Source organism: Canis lupus, chromosome 12 (assembly GCF_048164855.1).
Source record: "Canis lupus baileyi chromosome 12, mCanLup2.hap1, whole genome shotgun sequence".
Classification (NCBI taxonomy): Eukaryota; Metazoa; Chordata; class Mammalia; order Carnivora; family Canidae; genus Canis; species Canis lupus.
Genome location: NC_132849.1, coordinates 4,765,830 through 4,787,936, shown reverse-complemented (window position 1 = coordinate 4,787,936; position 22,107 = coordinate 4,765,830). Strand labels below are relative to the sequence as shown.

The 22,107-nt window shown below is 48.5% G+C and overlaps 4 protein-coding genes across 8 annotated transcripts; 2 read left to right on the top strand and 2 right to left on the bottom strand.

The window, feature by feature from the left end:
- Nucleotides 1-3,212: 3,212 nt before the first annotated feature.
- TNFAIP8L2 (TNF alpha induced protein 8 like 2) lies at nt 3,213-6,021 on the top strand. Of its 2 annotated transcripts, XM_072769204.1 has the most exons (3): nt 3,213-3,365; nt 3,834-3,929; nt 4,979-6,021. In XM_072769204.1, exon 3 carries the CDS (start codon nt 4,984-4,986, stop codon nt 5,536-5,538), a length of 555 nt encoding a protein of 184 aa, XP_072625305.1. In that variant the 5' UTR covers nt 3,213-3,365; nt 3,834-3,929; nt 4,979-4,983; the 3' UTR covers nt 5,539-6,021. The 2 variants fall into 2 exon arrangements, with proteins under 2 accessions (XP_072625305.1, XP_072625306.1); XM_072769205.1 differs by lacking the exon at nt 3,834-3,929 and having other exon boundaries at nt 3,228-3,365.
- On the bottom strand, nt 6,022-14,067 carry LYSMD1 (LysM domain containing 1). Its single transcript, XM_072769203.1, has 3 exons — nt 13,189-14,067; nt 7,879-8,243; nt 6,022-7,277 (listed from the first exon to the last, which is right to left on the bottom strand). The coding sequence occupies exons 1-3, from the start codon at nt 13,366-13,368 to the stop codon at nt 7,139-7,141; spliced, it is 684 nt and encodes a 227-aa protein (XP_072625304.1). The 5' UTR covers nt 13,369-14,067; the 3' UTR covers nt 6,022-7,138.
- Nucleotides 14,068-14,103: 36 nt separating this feature from the next.
- Nucleotides 14,104-16,423, top strand: SCNM1 (sodium channel modifier 1). Of its 2 annotated transcripts, none has more exons than XM_072769202.1 (7): nt 14,104-14,299; nt 14,511-14,581; nt 14,815-14,885; nt 14,979-15,076; nt 15,198-15,286; nt 15,924-16,118; nt 16,263-16,423. In XM_072769202.1, exons 1-7 carry the CDS (start codon nt 14,249-14,251, stop codon nt 16,360-16,362), a joined length of 675 nt encoding a protein of 224 aa, XP_072625303.1. In that variant the 5' UTR covers nt 14,104-14,248; the 3' UTR covers nt 16,363-16,423. The 2 variants fall into 2 exon arrangements, with proteins under 2 accessions (XP_072625303.1, XP_072625302.1); XM_072769201.1 differs by having other exon boundaries at nt 14,109-14,299; nt 14,815-14,903.
- Nucleotides 14,140-22,000, bottom strand: TMOD4 (tropomodulin 4). Of its 3 annotated transcripts, none has more exons than XM_072769195.1 (10): nt 21,818-22,000; nt 20,660-20,824; nt 20,314-20,470; nt 19,877-19,993; nt 19,042-19,131; nt 18,727-18,857; nt 18,510-18,617; nt 17,978-18,121; nt 17,574-17,718; nt 14,140-16,264 (listed from the first exon to the last, which is right to left on the bottom strand). In XM_072769195.1, exons 2-10 carry the CDS (start codon nt 20,780-20,782, stop codon nt 16,101-16,103), a joined length of 1,179 nt encoding a protein of 392 aa, XP_072625296.1. In that variant the 5' UTR covers nt 20,783-20,824; nt 21,818-22,000; the 3' UTR covers nt 14,140-16,100. The 3 variants fall into 3 exon arrangements, with proteins under 3 accessions (XP_072625296.1, XP_072625298.1, XP_072625299.1); XM_072769197.1 differs by having other exon boundaries at nt 21,846-21,995; XM_072769198.1 differs by lacking the exon at nt 14,140-16,264 and adding an exon at nt 17,098-17,217.
- Between the last annotated feature and the right edge of the window lie 107 nt (nt 22,001-22,107).

Sequence of the window (22,107 nt, the reverse complement as noted above, 5' to 3'; positions counted from 1 at the left end):
AGACTTGAATGAATTAAATGAATAGTATTTCACATGACTATTATATTGCTACAAGTTCCACCTTATCTCCTGGCTCTTGGATAGGTTTTGAATTTATGCTTTCAGCCAATATTGATTGAGCACAATCCAGAGTGCCTGGATTGAGTTCCAGGCACTCTGTAGGCATTTAGGATCATCCCTACCCTCAGGGAGTTTATAGGCTAATAAAATCACAAATTACAGTGAGGGGGGTAATTCTAATAGGGAGGTGCACAGTTCTGAAGGACCACAAATCAGAGGGGTCTCATGTGGTTCCAGAGACTCATGATGACTCCACAGATTTGACTTTCCAGCTGAGACCTGAAGGTTGAGTAGGAAGGGAAGTGTGTGGGGCAAGAGTTCTAGGCAGAGAGACAGGAAGTGGGAAAGTCTAGAACACAGGACAAGGTGGAAGAAGAGGGACAGCAACCACACATGGTGAGTACTGGAGGAACCAAGAGAATTGCAACATAGCTACAATACAAGGGGACAGATAGAGCTGAGGACAGGGAGCAGACACGAGGAGAAGCTGGAGGTCAGAGCACAAAGAATTGGTAGCAGAATTCTGGATTCAGCAAGTATCACTGTATTTGCATCTTCCTGTATTCACACTTCCCTTGTTTTTCAATTAGATTGCACATTTCTTTTAAAAAGGACTCTCGCCATCCCTATTGGTTTGGTAATGCCACCTATGACTGTCTCCAGAATGTATGATCAGTGAATTGATCAGAGGATACAGGAGTAGAATGTTGCCACATTCATTATGAGGCTGAACTTACCATCTCATAATCTTGTGAAGTAACTAGCAGGAAAAGCCCAGGCTTGGGATTCACACAAGGCCCTCATTGGCCAGTTAACTGGCTCTTGAATTTAGGGACAGGTTATTGAATCTCTTGAAGCCTCAGCCTTTTTCATCAGCCAACAGGATAGGGCGACATTTAACTCATAAAGGTACCAAAGAATGAAATGAGGTATTTATGTAACGTCGGGCAAAATGCACTCAACAAATGTGAGTCTGTAGTCACTTCCCTCACCGGAATTCTTTCCTGTGGGCCCCCACACCTTGCTCCTTAGCCATTCCCTTTCCTTTGGGCTTTGGAAGCCTTCCTTTCCACCTGCTCCTTCTGCTCAGCCTACAAATGTCCTCAAACCCCAAGCTAAAAATAGCCCCTCTCTCAGTCCAGCTTTCCACCTCCCAAAGCTACCTAGAAAATAGCTTGCTCTTCATCCCTTTACCATCATACTCGTCACAGGAATTGTCAGCATTTTCCTGTCTAGGTTGTAGCAGGGGCCCTCAGCTCTAGAGCCTGCGAAGAGAGAGGGGAGTAGGGAAGGGGCCATGACCCAGCCACTGCCTCCAAGAGGGAGAACCAGTGCTGCAGGGATGGCTTTGACTTCTGAACCTCGATTTACTCTTCAACTTTTGCCAGTCAACTTCCCAATCCTTCCCTTTCTGCTAGAACTTCTTATAAAATCACCAAAGCCCAAGGTCTCTCATCAAGCCTCATCCTGTTCTTAAGCACGCTAAACCCTGATCCAGCAGGCCCTCTCACAGCTAAAAACTTATTGGAGCCTCTAATTCATTCTTACTGAGCTATTGGTGTCTCTCCCCTGATCCAAAATGCTGAATGTCTCCCTACTGCCCACAGAAGTGTGAACCCTTGAGCAAGTCTGTTACAGCCTACCATGCTTTTTCCTTCTTCACTTCTATCTCAAACAACCTGGGTTGCAGACATACAGAATAAATCAGCACTTCCTGAGTATGCCCCATATTACCTTTATTTGTTATATGGCTTATGGTTATTTCCATTGCCTGGGAACCAACACTCTCCCATATCTGCCTAGTAAATAGTTGAATCCATCCTTCTCATTCTGCTTCTTCAGCCCTATCAGAAATTATCTACGGGACGCCTGGGTGGCTCAGTGGTTGAGTGACAGCCTTTTGGCTCAGGGCGTGATCCTGGAGTCCCAGGCTCAAGTCCTACATTGGGCTCCCTGCAGGGAGGCCGCTTCTCCTCCCTCTGCCTATGTCTCTGCCTCTCTTTGTCTCTCGTGAATAAATAAATAAAATCTTAAAAAAAAAAAAAGAAATTATCTTCTAAGTAATCTAAACTTCTCTTTACTCTCATTATTCTTCCAATTTCTATTAAGTTAATGATAATATTTGACTTGCATTGTAGTTACATATGCTTAAGTTTATCTCCCTGACAAAGCTGATTCTTTTATTTTATTTTTATTTTTTAAAAGATTTTATTTATTCACAAGACACAAAGAGAGAGAGAGACACAGGCAGAGGGAGAAGCAGGCTCCCTGCAGGAAGCCCGATGCAGGACTCGATCCCAGGTCTCCAGGATCAGGCCCTTGGCTCAAGGCAGCGCCAAACCGCTGAGCCACCCGGGCTGCCCTGATTCTTTTTTTTAAAAGATTTTATTTATTTATTTGAGAAACTGAGCATGAGCAGGGCAGCAGGGGAAAGGGCAGAGAGAGGGAGAAGCAGACCCACTGCTAAGCAGCAACTCGATCCCAGGGACCCTGAGATCATGACCTGAGCCAAAGGTAGATGCTTAACCAACCCCAAGGCTGTCTGATTCTTGATAGTAAATGTTTTGGCCTCATTCAGAAACTGTAACTTACCTTCACTTCTGCAACCACATAGCCGCTACAAAGCACTGGCAGGTAGGCTTGTTTCCTCTAGTGGTTCAATGCTGTGCTGACATCTGCTGGTCACACGTGGTCTGGCTGCCCTGGCCCCAGCTCCTTCCTCTCTATTATTAAGGGTGGGAACAGTCCATGCCACCCTACCCAGCCAGGCACTGGAAGCCTATGCTCATGGTACCCCTGCACCAAGCACCACCTTCCCTGGAGACTCTGGGAACACACATCTGCTAGTCGTTGGCTTGCCTCAGGCATCTCTAGCCTAAGCTCAATTCAATTTTCAGTCTTTCCCCACTGACCCCCACCTCAGCAATTTGTACTTCACGTCCTTCCCAGCACTACAAAAATAGAAGAAGATGATCTCAAGGAACTGGGCATAAGGAAATGAAAAGACAGACAATTTAAAAGCAGGGGGTGTGCAATGCCTCCTCCTAACCTCACAAAATCAAGACTATTTCCTACAGAGTGCTGCTATTCCTTTTAACCTGTCGTGTTGCATTTCTAGAGCGCACTTGGGCCACAGACCTTCTGAGGGAGAGTGTGATGAACCGGAGGTAGAGCACAGAGCTGGTAGGTGGGGCTTGAGGGGCGGGGCCAAGCCAGAGGGCCTCTCACTGAGGAGCTTCTCCATTCTGAAAGCTCTCCCAGAACGGAGCGTCGAAGGCAAGATTGGCACCCAGCACTCGCCTCAGGTGAGGGATCGTCAGTGGCAGGCCAGGCTTTAGGGGTGATGGTGGAGAGGAGTCTCCATTCTGTCAGCCTGAGACTTCCGTGTTGTGAGACTCCCACTTGACAGAATTCGTGGGTCCCCAGCAGGGGTCCAGCTCAGTTTTCCTTGGGGCAAGGCAGCCTCAGAAGGGAGGGCCTGGTTTGGGATGATATCAAAGCAGGGCAGAGGCACGCAGGTGATGTGGGTGCGTGACAGAGTACTGACAGGTGTGAGGACGCCGTAGGGGCCACGGAGATAGACGTAAGGGCCAGAGGGAGAGCCTGGCCGGAGGACCACAGGGCAGGACCCAGACAAGAGAAAAAGGAAGGCTAAAACAGGGAGAGAGAGGACAGCGGACCAAATGTGAGATAACCGCGGGTTCAATGAACAACTGGGTAACAGGAAGGCCAAGGAGGAAGGCAGGCTCACATGGAGCAATCTCCTCTTCCAGCTACGGAGCCTGGTCCAGAAAGGCAAAGCCAAGAGCAAAGCACAGTTCCAGATTCCCAGTGGACCGGTACAGCTCTGGCAGACCGTCCTCCTAACGGTACCCATCTCCTCGGTGTCCTCAGACTCTCGTTTTGGTTCGGGGGAGAGGGTGAGGCTGCTCCTCACTGCGGTCACAACCACATCCTGCAGAGCAGTGGAGGGGAAGTAAGAAGCAAACAACCAGAAGCACGGGCAGAGACCAGGGGAGAGAACCCTGGGTATGTGGCGGTCATGTGCCACCAGGAGGGTCCTTGATTTGGTCCCAGCAGAAGACCATGGGCCTCCAGTACCTCCTGCCCGGTTTGCCATGCTTCCTTAGCCCAAGTCAAACTCATTGAAAGAATTCCAGGGAAGGAGGTTTCTTTGACTTATAGTTCGAAGCCTTGTTTTTATCATTTGCTAGTGACTGTGGCCAAGTTGCTTCACTTCTCTCAGCTTCAGGGTTCTTATTGCAAGATGGGGACATCTACCTTACAAGGGGTTGGGAAGACTGGGACAATCCCCATAAAGCACCTGGAATGGATGTTCTCAATAAACGTTAGTTACTATTTTTATCAGGACTCCTGGGACCCCTATCTCACTAATTTCCTTAAAGACAGTATAATACAGCAGCTCACACAGACTTTCGGATTCAGAAAAACAGTTGTGTCGGGCCTTGGGTAAATTATGTAAGGCAAGCCTCAGTTTGCTCAGCGGTAAAACGAGGAGAGTAATAGCCACACCTCATAGATGTATGGTTCCTGGCCGGCGACCACAATGGTCGCCATGAAAGTGATCTGCCAGGTAAGCCTCATCTTCTCCACTGTAGCGCAGCAACAGCCTACTTCCCCTTAAGACTTAACTCATGGGGGCTAGTGGCCTGTATGATCTCACACCTCCAGCCAGAGCTGTCACTGCTCCTCTGGGAAGGGTGGTGATCAGGATGTCCTACAGTACTCTAGGGAAAGAAATGGGAGTAAGGCATAGAGGACTGAGGGTGCCCAGGGGAGAAAAGATGAGAAAGAGAGAGGACAGTGAGAAACCAGAGAAAGGAGGAAAATTCATCTCTAAGGAAGCCTGTGGCCTTTCAGGTGACTGACCACATACCGTCTTGCGCCCCTTCCCCAGGAACTATGGAGTCCTTCAGCTCAAAGAGCCTGGCACTGCAGGCTGAGAAGAAGCTGCTGAGTAAGATGGCAGGTCGGTCTGTGGCTCATCTCTTCATCGATGAGACAAGTAGCGAGGTGCTGGATGAACTCTACCGGGTTTCCAAAGAGTACACGCACAGCCGGCCCCAGGCTCAGCGCGTCATCAAGGACCTGATCAAGGTGGCTGTGAAGGTGGCGGTGCTGCACCGCAGTGGCTGCTTTGGCCCCGGTGAGCTGGCTCTGGCCGCCCGCTTCCGCCAGAAGCTGCGTCAGGGCGCCATGACCGCGCTCAGCTTTGGCGAGGTGGACTTCACCTTCGAGGCTGCCGTGCTGGCCGGCCTGCTGACTGAGTGCAGGGATATGCTGCTGGAGCTGGTGGAGCACCACCTCACGCCCAAGTCACATGGCCGCATCCGTCGCGTGTTCGATCACTTCTCTGATGCGGGCCTACTCACGGCCCTCTATGGGCCTGACTTCGCTCAGCACCGCAGCAAGATCTGCGATGGGCTCAGGAAGCTGCTGGACGAGGGGAAGCTCTGAGGCCCGGGCCCAGCACATTCTACCTCGGCCAAACGGCAGACTGAGAAAACGACAGCCAACAGGCCTTCTAACCCTGCTCATCAGCACTAATGCTTTTCAATCCTCTGAGACCACCCCACCCCCAAACTACTGGTGGAGAAGAGGCAGAGCCGGGGGTTGAGGCCTCTCTCCGACTCCAGCCCCAGGACAGGAAACAAAGCTGCCTGAAAAAGACGAAGTGAAACTTGGATCTCTACTTCCCCCATCAGGGACATTCGAAGCAGGGAAGCCCCTCCCTTGAGGACCAGGGAAGAGGGCATAGCCCAACTAACCCTTCAGGGGACACTAGAGACGAAAGGGGGTATGGGGGCCCTTTGGAGCCATTCTAGACCTCCAGCTCCAGGCAGAGCCTGGACAGATGCCAGAGGCTCTGCCCCAGAGCACAGGAAGAAAGGGCCAGGGCAGGGGAAATTCTCATAGGGGAAATAAAACTACTAAAACATGCACAGGGCTCAACGTTTAATCTCTCCAGCTTCTTATACCTTCTGACCATCACAGAGGCAAGAGATATATAAACACCACTTATCTTACTTCTCACCATTTCCACAGGAGACTGAGACATAGTTCCAAGTATCATTAGGGTTCCCTTGCCTACTTCTAGTTAAGAAACTAAAACAAAAACAAAAACAAAAACAAAAAACTGTACCGCAGATCAGTGCTACAAGTTGCAAATAAATATGCAGTGGGGGAGCAAGGCATAGATCAAAAGGGTCTGGTGGGGAAGGAGTGTGACAAAGAAACTCCCACAACAAAAAGGCTCCCCCCAAACTGTCCTCTTCACACTCCAAGGCAATTCTTCTTTCATCCCTTAGCCTCACATGGGCTGAAGAGAGGAGCAGGTTAGAAGGGTGAACTGGTGGCATGGAGAGTTCCGGTCCCTACATTGCTGCTTTTTATTCAGAGCAAGAGTTATAAAAAAGTTAGAGTGAACTGTTAGTCAAAACTGAGTCCAAATCCTTTACTTGGAGGTTGGGGGAAAGGCCCAGCACGGTCTGCCATTCTCTGCAGAAGGGCTAGATCACTGATTGCCCCATCTTGAGTAACGTGCTTGTCTAAGAAGGTGGGGAATGTGAGGAACTAGCAGTCACTGGCTTGCTGTTCCTGGATTCCCCCCACCCCAGACTTACAGAAATCCCATTTTTCAGTTACAAGAGGAAAACAATAAGATATAGCAAATAAATACTACTTCAATATAGCACCAAATAAATTAGGTAACATAGTCAGAAATGGGGCGGAGGCTGAGGGCTGGGGGGAGTCCTTGCCTCCCTGCTCTAAGGCTGAGGAATGGTAAAGGGATAGGAAAGGCAGCATGGATGTAAAAAGAGCCTTCTGAATCTAAAGGACAACTCTAGATTCAGTCCCAAAACTGAGGAGGGTTCTGTTCTCTGTCCCCAGGAAAGCTGCCCCAGGCGAGGGAATTCTAGATCAATAGGAGGCTGGGAAGATGGCAGGAGGGAGGAAGGTGGGCTGGGAAGCTGTGTTCTTGAGCCTCACCTCAGGCTCCTCTCCCCCTCAAGTTGCTCCTTCAACATCTTGCTTCTCTCCATCAGTTTCGGGGACATCAGAGTTTGAAGATTTCATCCTCCTGGTCTCGAAGTGTCCGGGTCCGAGAGGTTCGGGTGAGTGGCACCGGACCTAGTACTGCTCGCTGCTGCATCCTAGGGGAGCTCAGGTGAAGGCCTGACTCCTCCCCAGGTATCCTGCAGGTGAGGAAAGGGGGCAAAATGACAGATCAGGGCAAGAACCGAGAAAGGGCCCAGTGAAGGGGTACAGAGCAAGCTATCTTCCCCCCCCCCCTTTTTTTAAAGATTGTATTTATTTATTCATGAGAGATACAGAGAGAGCGAGAGAGAGGCAGAGACGCAGGCAGAGGGAGAAGCAGGCTCCATGCAGGGAGCCTGACGTGGGACTCGATCCTGGGTCTCCAGGACCGCGCCCTGGGCCGAAGGCCGGCGTTAAACCACTGAGCCACTAGGGCTGCCCTATCCTCCCCTTCTAATAGACATGAGCAGCTTGCTCTGAGGTGGAGTCTTGTCACCCTCTCGCTAAGTTCTAACCTGAATGCTCCTTCGTGGATCATTAGCGCTCATCTCCTCTACTCCAGTGAGCACAAAGAACCATTTTCTGCTGCTCTACCCATCCCAGCAGCCACTGGCTCTGTTGCTGTCCTAGGGCCACCTGGGCAAAAGGCTTTACCTTGCTTCTGCTGACACTGAGCTCTTACTTGTGTGCCTGGTCAGCTAAGGCTACAAGAATGGAGAAGTCTGTGGAAGGGCTTAAAATGAACCATTCAAGACTCACCCACTTTCTCCCTTTCTCAGCTTCTGGGCAGCAGCCTTCTTTGACAGGCTGATCTGTGAATCAAGCTTCTTAAGGAAATCTGAGGCAGAGAGGTCATGGATGGGAGTTGGGGGTTCCCGGCCAGGTGTGGGAAGGACTTCGCCATTAGCATGTTCTGAGCCTGGCTCCTGTTTCTTCCTGTCAGCCGAGTGTGGCCGAACTTCATCGTTCCTTGACGGTACCTCTTCCTCTCCATTCTTCTCTTCCTCAGAATCCAAACCATTGAACAGGTCTCTGGGCTCTGTCAGGATGGGGATGTAGAGGGTTTTCTTCAAGAAGATGGAGTCATTAGTATAAAGGCGGTTTGCACGCTTAATCTGTTCCATCTTTAAAAAAAAGTCACCGCAATTAATGATAGTAATAATGATCAATCTTCTGTTTAGCATCTCATGCCTTTTAAAGTGATTGTACAGAGTCCTATCCATCCATATCACAACCAAGCTAAAATACAAAGGGTTGACAGTATTCCTCTTTTATTGATCAGTGGGTTCCATACTTTCTGGTGTTAGGGTCCCTTTATGTTATCAGAAACTACTGAGGAAAAAAGCTTTCCTCAAATGTAGATTATAGCTATCAACATTTAAAGTATTATAAATTAAAACTGAAAAAATATGAAAAAAATGTATTTATTTTAAAATAACCCATTACTGGGGCCCCTGGGTGGTTCAGTCAGTTAAGCATCTGACTCTTGATTTCAGCTCAGGTCATGATCTCAGGGCTGTAGAATTGAGCCCTAGGGTCAGGCTCCTTGCTCAGTGGGGAGTCTGCTGGAGATTCTCTCTTCATCTCCCTCTGCCTCTCCCCTATCCTGTGCTCACTCTTACTCTCTCTTCCAAATATATAAATCTTAAAAAAACAAATAAACATTACATGTTAACAAATATTTTAAGGAAAAATAACTATTTTCTAAAATAACAAATGGATCAAAAAGAGAGGCACTGTTTTACATTTTTTTTTGCAAGTTACTTTAACATCTGACTTAACAGAAGACCACAGAAGATTCATCTGCCTCTACATTCAATGGGCTGTAATATTACATGTCATACAACTTCTGGAAAATACAGTACACTCATGAGGATGAAAAAGACAAAGCCTTGTTATCATTACTGTGACAATGATTTTGACTTGTAGATTCCTGAAGAGTCTCAGGTACTCCTAGGGATCCCTAGACCTCACTTTCAGAACTTCTGTTAAAGAAGAAGGAATTGAGGCTCAGAGAAGTTACTTGTGTAAGATGACCCAGCAGGTTAATGACAAAGCTAGAAATGGAATTCTGGGCCTTTTCACTCCTTCTGGGGATGCTTTTCACACTAATAATTTCATTGACCAAATATTTATTTAGTGCCTATTTATTCATCACTGAACATAGTGACTGGCATTACCATCCACTTGCAACCCAAGGTAGAAATATGCCAACCTTAACTCATTCTTTTCTTTGACCAACCATACCACACTGATCAACAAAAGTATTGCAAAAATCTCTCTCCCATCTGGTCTGACCTTCACGTTGCCTGCCAGCACCTTAGAACATATTCTTACTACTTCTCCTCTGGGTATTATAACAGTCATTTTATTTTATTTTATTTATTTTTATTTATTTTATTTTTTATATTTTTTATTTTATTTTATATATTTTATTTTATTTTATTTATTTTTATTCATGAGAGACACACAGAGAGAGGCAGAGACACAGGCAGAGGGAGAAGCAGGCTCCATGCAGGAAGCCCAATGTGGGACTTGATCTCAGGTCTCCAGGATCACGCCCTGGGCTGAAGGTGGCGCCAAACCGCTGGACCACCAGGGCTTACCCCTATAACAGTCTTTTTAACTGGTCTTCCTCTCTCCATTTCTATGTATCTCCACCCTGGTCAACAGCTATCTTTCTAAAAAAACTTAATCTGATCAACCTGCTACCCTGCTTATTAACCTCCTATGGCTCCCCATTGGCTCAGAGATAAAAGTCAAATTAGCGTTCAAGGGTTCTCAATCTACCCCCATAAGATGTCTAACCTCATCTCTCATCTTCTGCCATCTATATATCTTGCTATCCTGAACTTTTCATTTTTTCCCCAAACATTTTATGATCTTTCACACTTTTGTGTCTTTATCTACCTGAAATACTTCTCCACTGTCTTCTCTGCTGGGAAAACTTCTTCTCATCAAATATAACTCCCTTTGTGTTAACCTTCTCCAGGGCTCCCAAGGTATACTGTAAATAGTGCCCTATAATACCTACTCTGTTATATTGTTATTCACCCTTTTGCATATTTGTCTTGCCCAAACTCTGAGTTCTTTGAGGGCAGGGATGCTGTTCCTGTATCCTAAGGCCCTTCTCAGCATCACACAAACTTGGCACAGAGCAGAGGTTCATTTATGAGCAAATCAACTAGATAACAAAATATAGAAACTGCAAATGTAGTATATTAGTAAAAATCTTATGCTATACTGCGTTAAAATAAAACTGGATTAATCTCAACATATTGTTAAAAAAAAGTTAAAATTGGCTCGCAGTTTTGCAGCTTTATTTTGCAAAGCACTTGATACTATTAATTTCATTTTGCCTAGATAATATCTAGGTCCCTAACTCCAAGATGCTATGAATACTGTGAATCTTTTGGTGCTTTCATTTCCTAGAAGTACCATATAAGGCAACATCATTCCACCTTTAAAAAGGATGTAACCAAAGCCAAACCCCAGAGGAGTCCTAGGCTGCTGAGCCAGTCTGCTGAGCTAGAAAGGCCATTAGAATCTAGTTAAAGAGGGTAGCCCCGGTGGCGCAGCAGTTTAGCGCCGCCTGCAACCCAGGGCGTGATCCTGGAGACCCTGGATGGAGTCCCACGTCGGGCTCTCTGCGTGGAGCCTGCTTCTCCCTCTGCCTGTGTCTTTGCCTCTCTCTCTCTGTCTCTATGAATAAATAAATAAAATATTTTTTTTTAAATAATCTAGTTAAAGAGAACAGTTAAAAAAAAAAAGAGAGAGAGAAAGAATAGTTCAAAGGGATGATTTTAGAATGAGACAACCTGGTCTGAATCCCAGCTTGATTTAATAGACTAGTTAACTCTATTAAGTAGACTTGGAGTCTGTAGCACGTTATCTCCCTAACCCTCGCTTTCCTTATTATCTTTAATCTTTTTTTTTTTTTTTAAGATTGTATTTATTTATTCATGAGAGGCACAGAGATAGAGAAGCAGAGACACAGGCAGAGGGAGAAGCAGGCTCCATGCAGGGAGCCTGATGCGGATAGGTAATAACTCCGGTAATTATCATTATTTAATACCTCTTTCTCATTTTACAAATGTAAGGAAACTGAGGCCCCAGCCAGGTGAAGGGACATATGCAGGCACTCAGCTGGGATGGAGGGAGTGCTCAACACCTTCATATCCACTTCCTTTGTTTAGGCCATGGCCTCTACTTGCAGTGTTCACTTTCCTATCCTCCCAATCTCCATCTGTGGAAATCTTAGCCATGTTTTCATTCATTCAAAAAACATCTATTAGCTTCTGTGTGCTGGGATTCTGCCAGACTCCAGAGATATAAAACGGAAAGAAAATAGTTCTGTCCCTTAAGAAAAATACAGGTTATTGGAAAGACAAACACATACAAGGTATAAACAACAGGAGTATAGGTTTGTGGAGGAGCTATAGAAAGGAACTTCTAAGTCTTTCAAGGCCCCTTAAAATTCCCTTAAAATCTACACTTACGTCTGTCCTCGTCCCTTTCCAAATATAAATGAATCTTTTCTGATTTCCCACCCTTTGTTAATACCTCTACAAACTCACCTGCAATCATTACCTGTTTCCCCCTTACATTTCTCACTAGACTGCAAATTATATGAGGGCAACAATTACACATTTTATTTATGTTTTGATCTCTTGGTCTGGTTACAACAGTGCTTAAACATACCATGCACAGAAATGTTAGCTAAGGATGCCTGGATGGCTCAGTGGGTTGAGCATCTGACTCTTGCTCTCTGCTCAGGTCATGATCTCAGGGTGGTGAGATAGAGCCCAGCATCTGGCTCTGCACTTAGCAGGGAGTCTGCTTGACATTCACTCTCCCTCTCTCTCTGCCTCTGCCCCTCCTCACCCTGTGATCTAAAATAATAAATACATAAGTAAATCTTTTTAAAAATGTCGGTTAAAAAAATAACTTAAAAATAAAAAGAGGGATGCCTGGGTGGCTCAGTGGCTGAGTGTCTGCCTTTGGCTCAAGGTGTGATCCTGGGGTCCCGGGATGGAGTCCCACACCAGGCTCCTGGCAGGGAGCCTGCTTCTCCCTCTGCATATGTCTCTGCCTCTCTCTCGGTGTCTCAGGAATAAATAAAATCTTAAAAATAAAATTAAAAAAATAAAAAATAAAAATAAATGTTGGCTAAATTTGACAGGATATGGGAAAAAATTAATCAGTTTCAATGCAATGTATTTTTTACAGCTATCAAATATACCCCATGCACAGCCTGAAATGCCTGGTGTAGAGTATCTTTTTCGCACCATGGAGGCCACCCTACGGAAAGAAGGTAGAGCACTGAGGAGTAAAAAAGAACTAGAAGAGACAGACTTTAAAAACTTAGAACTAGGGTGGCTTAGTTGATTAAGCAACAGACTCTTGAATTCAGCTAAGGTCCTGGGATGGATGTGGGGCTCCATGCTTGCCTGCCAGTCTGCTTGGGATTTTCCCCACCTTCTTCCCCTCTCCTTCCCCCTCTTCCAAAAATAAATACATAAATCTTTGGGGAAAAAAAAAAAAAACCCAACAACTTAGATCTAGAGTGGTTAGAGCACTGGTCTCACAAAGAACCTTAGAAACCAACTCTCCACTGTTTGCTGTAAATGTTTAATCACTTGCAATTAAAAAGTTTCCATGTGGTTAATATTACGAGCTTTGGAGTCAGATCTGTTTGAATTCCCACTCTAATGCTCATTGGTTATTTGACCTTGGTCAAATTGGTTAACCAATCTAAGTCTGTTTCTTCATCTGTAAACAAACGTATGCTTGACGGGGATGGGAGAACCAAATGGGCCAATGTATGTAAAACCTCTAGAATAGAGACTGGCATAAATAGAAGCAGCTCCTCTCCACCCGGATAGTGGCACAGGGTCTGTCCCAACCAGACAAGGCAACACTGAGATGGGAGAACAAAAAGATAAAGGTGGGTCAGACCACAACACAATTAGGAAATTTCAGGGGAAGTTGCCTAGCCGGGTCATTACATTCTAATGAGGAATAATCTCTTCTGAGTGGTTGTCTGCATCCCTACCATGGAAGACTCACCGTCACCCCGTATTTCAGTGCGAGTCCAGCCAGGGTGTCTCCGGGGGCCAGCTGATGCTCCAGGCGTCTTTCCCTCACCGGGGAGCAGGCTGACTGCACCAGGCTTCCGTAAGAACGAGCCCGGCTCCCCTGTAGCAGTCCTGACCCCCCGAGGGGGGCCTGTCTAGAGGACGAAGCCATCTCCTCACCCCGCCGGCAGCTGGGGTTGCAAGTGAGGGAGGCCTGGCTAAGTGCCGACAGCCACGGGGCTGGGGGCGAGGGACGTCTATCCAGGGGGTTCCTTTCCCCCGTCTCCTCTCACAAACCCCCGTCTGCCCCGGCACTTCGCGCCCCCGCGGCTCTCGTTTGTCCCGCTTCCCAGGCGCCTTCCCACGAATCTGTATCCCGAGGATCCAGTCCCTACCAGAGTCTCTCCTTATTAGCACCCCGCTGACTTTCAACCCTCCCACCACTATGAACTCTGACCTTTGAACCGTAGTTACCCTCCACACTCCGCTCAGCTCGCCCCTCTCCCCCAGGTCAGGCAGCCTCCGCCTCCCAGGTTCCCCTCACACCCCGGCCCCGCCTCGTCCCGGGTTGGTCGGCTTGTGTCAGGAATAAATCCAGCCCCCTCCTGGTGGGCTGTCGGCGGCCAGGGAGGCGCGTGAGGACCGCGAGAGTTTGTACTACACGTTCCACTCAGAGATCTTCCAAGGCCCGCTCCTCAGCAAATCCGTCACGGCCTCAACGTCGGTCTCCACATTTAAGTTCTTGTCTCCCCAGACGCCTCGAATCAGCCAAGATGCAAGGGCCGGGAGCCAGCTGGGTGGCAAGCCCTTTGAAAAAAAGACTTCATTTCCCAAAACGCCCCGCGCCTGCGGGGTCGCCGGGTCGCGTGGGCAGTGCGGTCGGCTCCGCAGGCTGTGGGCGGGCTTTCCGCGAGCGCTGTGCATCTAGGGAAGTAAGGAGGCCAACCGGAAAGAAACCCGACGGGAGAAGACGCCTTACTCTCGCTACGGTGGCCTGAGAGGAGTGGCCGAGGCGGCTCGGGAGAATTGTTCGCTTCTGGAGCTCAGTCGTAATGTCTTTCAAGAGGGAAGGGGATGATTCGAGTCAACTCAATGTGCTCAAAGTAAGCGCGAGAGGGGAGCATCGGGAACAGTTTCACTGCCCCGTGAAGGAGCTGTTTTGTTGCTCTGGCAACAGCTGCGGGGCCGGCGCGACCAGAGCTGGGTAGTGACCCCTTCTTCGCCCAGTGATCTCTGTTCTCATGGTCCTTTTTGCCTTTCAATCTTTGACCCCTCCCTCCTCTCCCACTGGTCCCGTCCGGCTACCCCCTGCAGAAACGGAGAGTCGGGGACCTGCTGGCCAGTTATATCCCAGAGGATGAAGCGCTCATGCTACGGGATGGACGGTGAGGGCGAGGGGTGATCAAGCCCGAGGGTGCTGCGGTTATAGGCTTCGTATAATTTTGTTATCAAGGGGGGAGCGGGAGTATCTAGGATTTTCTGATGGGGGATGAGGGACAGGGATGCGGGTGGTGGAAATTGGGAGACCCTAGAGTTTGGTTTTGGAAAGGGTTGCTAGGTCCAGGTGGAACCAGACCCCACTCACCTGGCACCGAATATCTTCTACCCTCCTCTCCAGCTTCGCTTGTGCTATCTGTCCCCACCGACCTGTACTGGACACCCTGGCCATGCTGACTGCCCACCGTGCAGGCAAGAAACATCTGTCCAGTAAGTGAGGGAAGACAAATCTCTGCAGATCACTCTTGCGGTTTTGTTTTTAATTCTCTTCCCCTCTACCTTCAGGCCTGCAGCTTTTCTATGGCAAGAAGCAGCCAGTAAAGGGAATGGAGCAGAATCCAAGACAGCAGAATGAATTGAGGCAGTCAGAGATCAAGGCTGAGGTAGGTAATCAGGGAGGGGAGGGTGTGTTTTGGGTGGGCCTGCTGCACATCTTAGGCTTGAAGGGCTTCGACTTCTTTCTAGCTCTGAAGACACTGACTGTGTTTCCCATCTCCACACCAGGCTCCTCTGTTAACGCAGACCCGACTTACCACCCAGAGTGCTCTGCACAGAGCTCCTCACTATAACAGTTGCTGCCGCAGGAAGCACAGGTCTGTGGGGTGGGAAAGCCAGAGGTAGGGCGGGTCAGAGGAGATAGATGGCTCTAAGATAAAGGTATTACAAATTGTATTCTCAGGAATATTAATACTCCAGAGATGTTTACTGATATTTCAGAAAAAAAAGAGAATGTTGCTTTTTTTTTTTTTTTTTAAGTTTAGGAAACGGCACTTTGGTTTTTGTTCTAAAGATTTTACTGATTTATTCATGAGAGACAGAGAGAGGCAGAGACATAGGCAGAGGGAGAAGCAGGCTCCCTGTGGAGAGCCCAATGCAGGATTCAATCCCAGGACCCCGGGATCATGACCTGAGCCGAAGGCAGACACTCAACCACTGAGTCACCCAGGTGCCCCAGGAAATGGCACTTTGTGATCCTACTTGAAGAGTAGTAATATTAATATATTCGAAGGGCTCTACAAAGTCTAAAGATTAAAAAAAAAAAACCCTCAAAATGTTATACTAGCCTTTTAAAAATTCATATGATTCCAAAATTCTTTTTTTTATGCAAGACATTTACTAATATCTTGAGGAACACAGTTTAGGAAACACTTCTGTAAGGGATTGGGAGTCATAGGAGAATTGGCCTTTTTCCTTTACTACTTTTATAGACGTTGATTCTTCTCTACCTAGACCAGAAACCCCTCGTCCCTCTGTCTCCCATCCCCCTTTACCACCCCCAGAGGTTGAGCCTGAGAGTGGGAAGATCACTAAGGAACCCATGCCTGGAGCTGGCCCACAGGCCAAGGAGTCAGCAACTGTCTCATCCCCTGTGCCCATGAGCCCCACGAGGAAACGAGCCCTGGATCATTACCTCACCCTTCGAAGGTTTGTATGCAGAATCACTTTCTTCAAGTTTTCTCTTTTCTTTCTGAGTTTTCTTATTTCAATCCTTCTCAATTGTTTTTCTCTTATCCCCATTAACTTCTTAAACCTCTTTTCCTGATTTATTCTATTTTCTGTTATTTGCAGCTCTGGATGGATCCCAGATGGACAAGGTCGATGGGTAAAAGATGAGAATGTTGAGTTTGACTCTGATGAAGAGGAACCTCCTGACCTTTCCTTAGACTGATACCCTCTTTTCCCCCTCAGTTCACAAATAAATTTCAGCAGGCTCCAGGAGTCTAACTTTCTTCAAGTCTACTTCCTTGCCCCATTTCAGGATTTCACTGGTGGATTTTTTTTTTTTTTTTAAGTAGGCTACACACCCAGTGTGGAGCCCAATGTAGAGCTTGAACTCATGACCCTGAGATCAAGACCTGAGCTGAGATCAAGAGTCAAACTCTGATTAACCAACCAAGCCACCCATTTCAGGTGTCCCCCATTTCAGGACAGCCAGGCCCATTCTTCCCTGAAATGTACACAGCTCCCCATACTTCTGACCCCTCCCCCACCTTCAACCAAAGTACTGCCAAGCGTCAGCTGCATGCAGCCCAATGCCCTATTAATAAGTCTGTCAGAAGGAGGTCTTTGCCCTTCATGTTGTCTGCCTTCTTCCCCACCTTCACTCAAAGTTCTTTCCTCCTTCAGATCACATGAAGTTGTAGTTAGACACCAGGGGCCCTACCCGTATCTGAAAAGAGGGCTGGGGTAGTAGGTACCCTGTGAGAGCAGAAGGGACTAACTGCATTGGCAGGGCCACAGGGAACACCAAGGGAGGGAGCTGCCCCACCTCTGCCTAGTAACTTGAACCTCCCTGCCTGCTGATCCCCAGAGTATAAATAATCCCCTGATGAACTGGCAGTAACCCTTGGGGGTTAGCGCCAAGATTCCCACCCCAAAGCCCGAGGAAAGAGGGAGGCAGGCAGAGTGGACAGAAGGGCCTTTATTTACAGGAAAGGGGAGAGAGAAGGATTTAGGTATTCAGGGCTCCCAGCTCTAGTTGGTAAAGGGAAAAGGTAGCGTTATCTCTTTTTTTGCTGGCGGCCTATAACAGGAAAGAGGAAACACAAGTCTTTGTTTTATCTCTTTGCTTCCTGCAAAGGTACTCATCTTCCCCTTTCCAGTTCCTTGGCCAGACTCAAAGAGGTAATGCCTTAGGCCAGCAAGCATACCCACCCCACATGGCAAGTAAAAATGCCATGCCCACAAACAGGTATGTCTGGCTTCTTTTCCACCTTTCTGCAGGTATAATTTGGGGCAGGAGACTTTTCTACTTTCTCACAGGGTTTAAACTTCTCATGTGAATACTGCTTTGGCAGCCCAAAGGCCATTAGTCACTAAGCTTTCAGATTCACTACCTATTTGCCCTTTCCGCCACACAACAAGTTTGTATTTACTCACGTAGTTCATTGTTCCGGGTCATGGCCTGGGCTGCCCGAGCTCGTGGCCCCTGCTGTGTAAAGTGGTAGCCAAAGCGGACAATGGAGGGACACTGTTCGAGAACGGTGGCCATCTCCATCTCCACTGCATCACCAGGCCACTGGCGCTGGGGGAAGGAGAGATGAGACCTGTCAGCCACGCTCTCTGCCTGGTTCATTGTCCCACACCACCAACCCTTTGGGAGGTCAAAGAAGCTTGTTTCATCAGAGTGGGTGATGAGAAGTGCTGACTTGGCTCCCTTCATAGAGACCATGAAGAGGAGAATTCAGACAAAATTAGATGAGATCCTGACCCAAGGGCTGCTCCAGAAAAGAGATTCAGTGAGTATTACCTGAATGCAAAGACCAGAGGAAGGTAATGCTGACCTGGTTGTCTACACGCAGCTCAGTGAGTGTGGCATTTTCCCGAACTGCCTTCAGCACAGCCATGAGCCCTGTGCTGCTAATGAAGTTGGATTCAATGTTCAGGCTCTGGAGGCTACGATTCTCACGCAACATGTCAGCCACCGCCTGGGTAGTAGGGACTTGGGTTAGGATTAGGGGATAGTTTCACAGATGACTGAGGAGAGAAAGAACAGGAGCAAGAGGGAAACACAGCTCTTTGAGAAGAGTCCTTGAGGAGCTGTAGGTGGGGCTCAGGGAGATGGAAGGGAGCACAGGTAGTAGGGGAAGCGGGGAGGGTAGGCATGCAGTGAAGTTGGTGGGGTGGTAGAGAGGGCCATGGCTCTCTGAGAAGGTGATCAGAAGATTTCAGAGTGATGAGCCATAGGACTGGGCGTAGGCTACCCTAAGAGAACATTGATAGGAAAAGCATCCCCAGCACAAACCCTTATGACAGCCCTGGCAGGGGTGCATGGTAAAGTATGGGGAGAGGACTAGGGATTTCAAGTTGCCTTACATTGGCAATGGGGTCCCCACTCCTTGTGGCCACAAGACTGAAGCTCCGGACGTAGGTATTTTTCTTCATGGCCTCACATAACTCAGTTAGCATGGGTATTGGGATGTCCTGACAGAGGGGAAGAGGAAATGGCAGGCTAAGGGACTCACATATCTGGGACTCACATAGTTAAATGGGCATTTAGTATTTGGAGGATGGGTGTGGGGGGGTCAGATACCTGTATGTTATTGAGGTTAACTTCCTCCAGCTCCTTGTCATTGTTTCGAACACTCTTCAGGATCTCCTCAATGTTTGTAGGATTTGGGGGCTCATCTGGCACTGGCTTATACTTGTCAGGCTGTACCACACCTGGTGGGTGAGGGCCAGAAGGAAACCCCAGCCTGTCCCCCACAGTCTCCTCCTCATAGGTTCTCTTATTATTCATGCACCACATCCTCTCCGTGATCACCCTGTTTTACCCTTTGCTACCTTCCCGCAGACCTTGGGAGTGGCTGCCAAAAGTCGTGGGTGCTGTGCCCCCAGACACACTCACTGCTAATGCCTTCTGTGTTGCAGATTTCTCCACTGCAGATGGCGTCATAGTATTGCTTGTTGCTCATCAGTGTGTACATGCCCAGAATTGCTGGAGAGAGCAAGTAGGGGGGGACAGGGAATGAGAAGGGGTTTGTTTCCAGTACCCCTTCCTCATTCTGAATCTGTTGAAGTTTTTTTTTTTTTTAAGATTTTATTTATTTATTCATGAGAGATGCACAGAGAGAGAGGGAGGGAGGCAAAGACACAGGCAGAGGGAGAAGCAGGCTCTGTGCAGGGAGCCCGATGCGAGACTCGATCCTGGGTCTCCAGGATCACACCCCAGGCTGAAGGCGACGCTAAACTGCTGAGCCACTGAGGCTGCCCCTGTTGCAGTTTTAAAGCCTGACCTCTCCCACTCTTCCAAAGAGGTTCCCGCTCTCCCTAGGTCCCAGAGTTCCCTTCCATGAGCTGCTCAAGGTGTGATTTGTAAAAAACTTTAAGACCAGGCTAAGGGAGGGTTCCTAAGGAACCCCTAGAGGGGGAAGGAAGGAAAGACCAAACGTGCCAAAAAAAGGGATGAGGGAGTCTGTCCCACTTCCTCCTGTTTTCAGCCAGACTAGTGACACTCTTACCTGCTTTATGATCCCTGTAAAATTGCCTTTGAGATGTGAACTTACTAAATTAAAGAATGAATGAACTAATACATAAAAAAAAAAAAAAACAACAAAACACGACCTTGAGGCTTTCTTTAACATCCATGTCCTGTCCAAGGCTTTCCTCATGAGTCCCATGCCCTGGGTAGGACCCCCCGCCCCTGGTGTCGTCACCCTCCTCAACTTTCCACAGCTGCCCACCTGCTATATCACACATTTCAGCATCTGTGGCGTTGGCCAGTGCCTCTTCCAGTTCAGGCTCCAGAGTGATCTGCTCCTGTACAGGAATTTCTCTCTTGGGCTGAATATAGGGCTTCCCTGATGGGGAGATGAGGGATGGTTCAGGTAGAGGGCATTCCTCCTAAGATCCCTGTATCCAGCTTCCTTTCCTTCTCCGGGAGGTGGAGGTCTGGGTCCTAGGGGCCACTGTAAAGCTTGAGTCCTCTACCAGATCAGGACTCCTGAGTCCCCTGATCTCTTCTAAAAGTTGGAGAAGTGAAAGATGGCATGTAGGTTTCAGGGTGGCCGAGTCCCTGGGCAGCTAGGAGCTGGAAGGCGAGAGGGAGGCTGGAGGGGGGAGTACAGTTGAGAGACAACCATTTGGGTTTTGGTAGGCATGGTCGTGAGGGTCTCCATACCCTTTTTCTCCCCTGTGAAGGGCACCAAGTCGTCCCGCTCTTTGACCTCGAGTGCCTGCTGCTCCAGGTACTGCAAAAGGGCATCCCGATCCAGCGGCCCTGTTGGACTCTTCTTTGTCTGGTCACGTTGCCTTAGTCCAGCTGGCAGGAGCATGTTCTGAGGGGTAAGTTTTGGGGAGCAAGTTGGACCTCTGATCTGGGGCACCTTCCAGGGCTCCCTAAAACATCTGCAGACCCCTTTTCCTTGGCCCCCTTGGGACTCCAAGCCCTGTAGGCAGCCTGGATCTCAGCCACCCAGGGCCCCTCCCCCTTCTCAAATGCCTGGAGACTGCTCCCAGCTCCCTACCTCGGGGTCCATCTCCTGTAGCTCGCAGTCCAGCTGCTCTAGCTCCTCAGGGCTCAAGGTCCTTAGGATCTCATCTTCATCTATGTCTCTGTATTTCTCCAGTTCCTTCTGATATGATGACATGATGGACCCCACCCCCTCCCCACTGTGTGGCACTCACGGAGCCTGGGGAACATGGGGAAAGTGACTGGATAATGGAAATGTGCACACAGACACAGCAGGACACAGACCGGCCAGGGGGCAGAACAGTGAACTAGATGCCTTGGCAGTTAGAAATCTAGTCAGGCATGGGAGTATGGGGGAAGGTTAGGTTGTTTAGTTAGAACCAGAGCTTCCTTCTTCCTGCTTCCCCAGCTTCAACCACTGGTTGGGGATCCCAGACATCCAAGCTGGATTTGCCTGCCCATTGTATTACAGAGAAATCCTGGCAGCACCCTCCCCTCTGACCTCGGCGGTCGGTGCCTCTTGCCCAAGCACAGCTGCCAGGGCCCCTGCCAACAGCTGGCCCCATGCCCAGTTCCTATTGAAAGGAAGGGGGGCATACAGAGAGCTTCAGGGAAATTCCTCCTCTCTTCCCCATAATCGTCTTTTTCCTATACTGGTTTAAGGAAGCAAGGGAAGCGGGGAGAAAAGAGGCAGTTTTCTTACCCTATCCTCATTTCCTCTTTTATTGTGGGAGAATCAAGATTTCACTTTCTATGTTTGCTAAAACTAAAGCCCAAGGGAAAGCAAAGGCTCAGAGGAGCTGGGGAACTTCCAGGTTGGGGGAAGGGTGGTACGCTCTCAGAAGGGACTGAGTTCCCATAATTTGTCCCTGGCTTTGGATGGGAAGGTGACACCGGACCAATGGGTAGGAAATGCCTTCTCCACATGCAATAAAGTTTCTCTAAATACAGCAGGAAGATTAAACTTGTCCAATCTTTTACATTATAGAAAATACACACAAGCTACACATACACACCATGCCAAATATGAAAGATCCACAAAGTGTGTGAGATACTTGCACTGACAATGTAAACTACAGTTAAGGGATAGGACAGTGGCAGAACATACACCAAGAACAGAAACACGCTTCATATCATTCCCAGTAGGAGCCACCCCTCACCTCCCATCTCCCACCGAGCTCTGATCCATAAGCCCCCTGCCTTCCCCACCTACCAGTCCTGGTGGCCACTTCCCTTCTCACCTCCCCTTCTGTCGGTTTGTCAGTGCTACTGGAGCACTGTCTCAGCAGCAGGAGGAGCCCAGTGCCGGGGAAGAGGGTGGGGGAACAGTGAGCTCAGCATTTTATTATTTTAGCTCTGGCCAGGTGGGGGGTAGTGGGAGATCACATATACACAGCCCCCATACCCTGCCCAGCCCTGAGAGCCTCTAGTGGCCAGTAACAGCCATGGCACTTCCTTCCCTTCGTGCATATGAGCCCAAGTCCTACAAACTGTTCTAGGAGA

Excerpts from the sequence above, each read along its gene's own strand:
- TNFAIP8L2 (XM_072769204.1), top strand. The coding sequence starts at position 4,984 with ATGGAGTCCTTCAGCTCAAAGAGCCTGGCACTGCAGGCTGAGAAGAAG.
- LYSMD1 (XM_072769203.1), bottom strand. The coding sequence starts at position 13,368 with ATGGCTTCGTCCTCTAGACAGGCCCCCCTCGGGGGGTCAGGACTGCTA. Across the intron at positions 8,244-13,188 it reads CACTGAAATACGGGGTGACG|ATGGAACAGATTAAGCGTGC; the intron begins GTGAGTCTTCCA and ends TTTTTTTTAAAG. Across the intron at positions 7,278-7,878 it reads CTGAGAAAGGGAGAAAGTGG|GATACCTGGGGAGGAGTCAG; the intron begins GTGAGTCTTGAA and ends CCTCACCTGCAG.
- SCNM1 (XM_072769201.1), top strand. The coding sequence starts at position 14,249 with ATGTCTTTCAAGAGGGAAGGGGATGATTCGAGTCAACTCAATGTGCTC. Across the intron at positions 15,077-15,197 it reads AGTCAGAGATCAAGGCTGAG|GCTCCTCTGTTAACGCAGAC; the intron begins GTAGGTAATCAG and ends TCTCCACACCAG. Across the intron at positions 16,119-16,262 it reads CATTACCTCACCCTTCGAAG|CTCTGGATGGATCCCAGATG; the intron begins GTTTGTATGCAG and ends TGTTATTTGCAG.
- TMOD4 (XM_072769195.1), bottom strand. The coding sequence starts at position 20,782 with ATGTCATCATATCAGAAGGAACTGGAGAAATACAGAGACATAGATGAA. Across the intron at positions 19,994-20,313 it reads CTTCACAGGGGAGAAAAAGG|GGAAGCCCTATATTCAGCCC; the intron begins GTATGGAGACCC and ends TCTCCCCATCAG. Across the intron at positions 17,719-17,977 it reads AGCTGCGTGTAGACAACCAG|CGCCAGTGGCCTGGTGATGC; the intron begins GTCAGCATTACC and ends TCCTTCCCCCAG.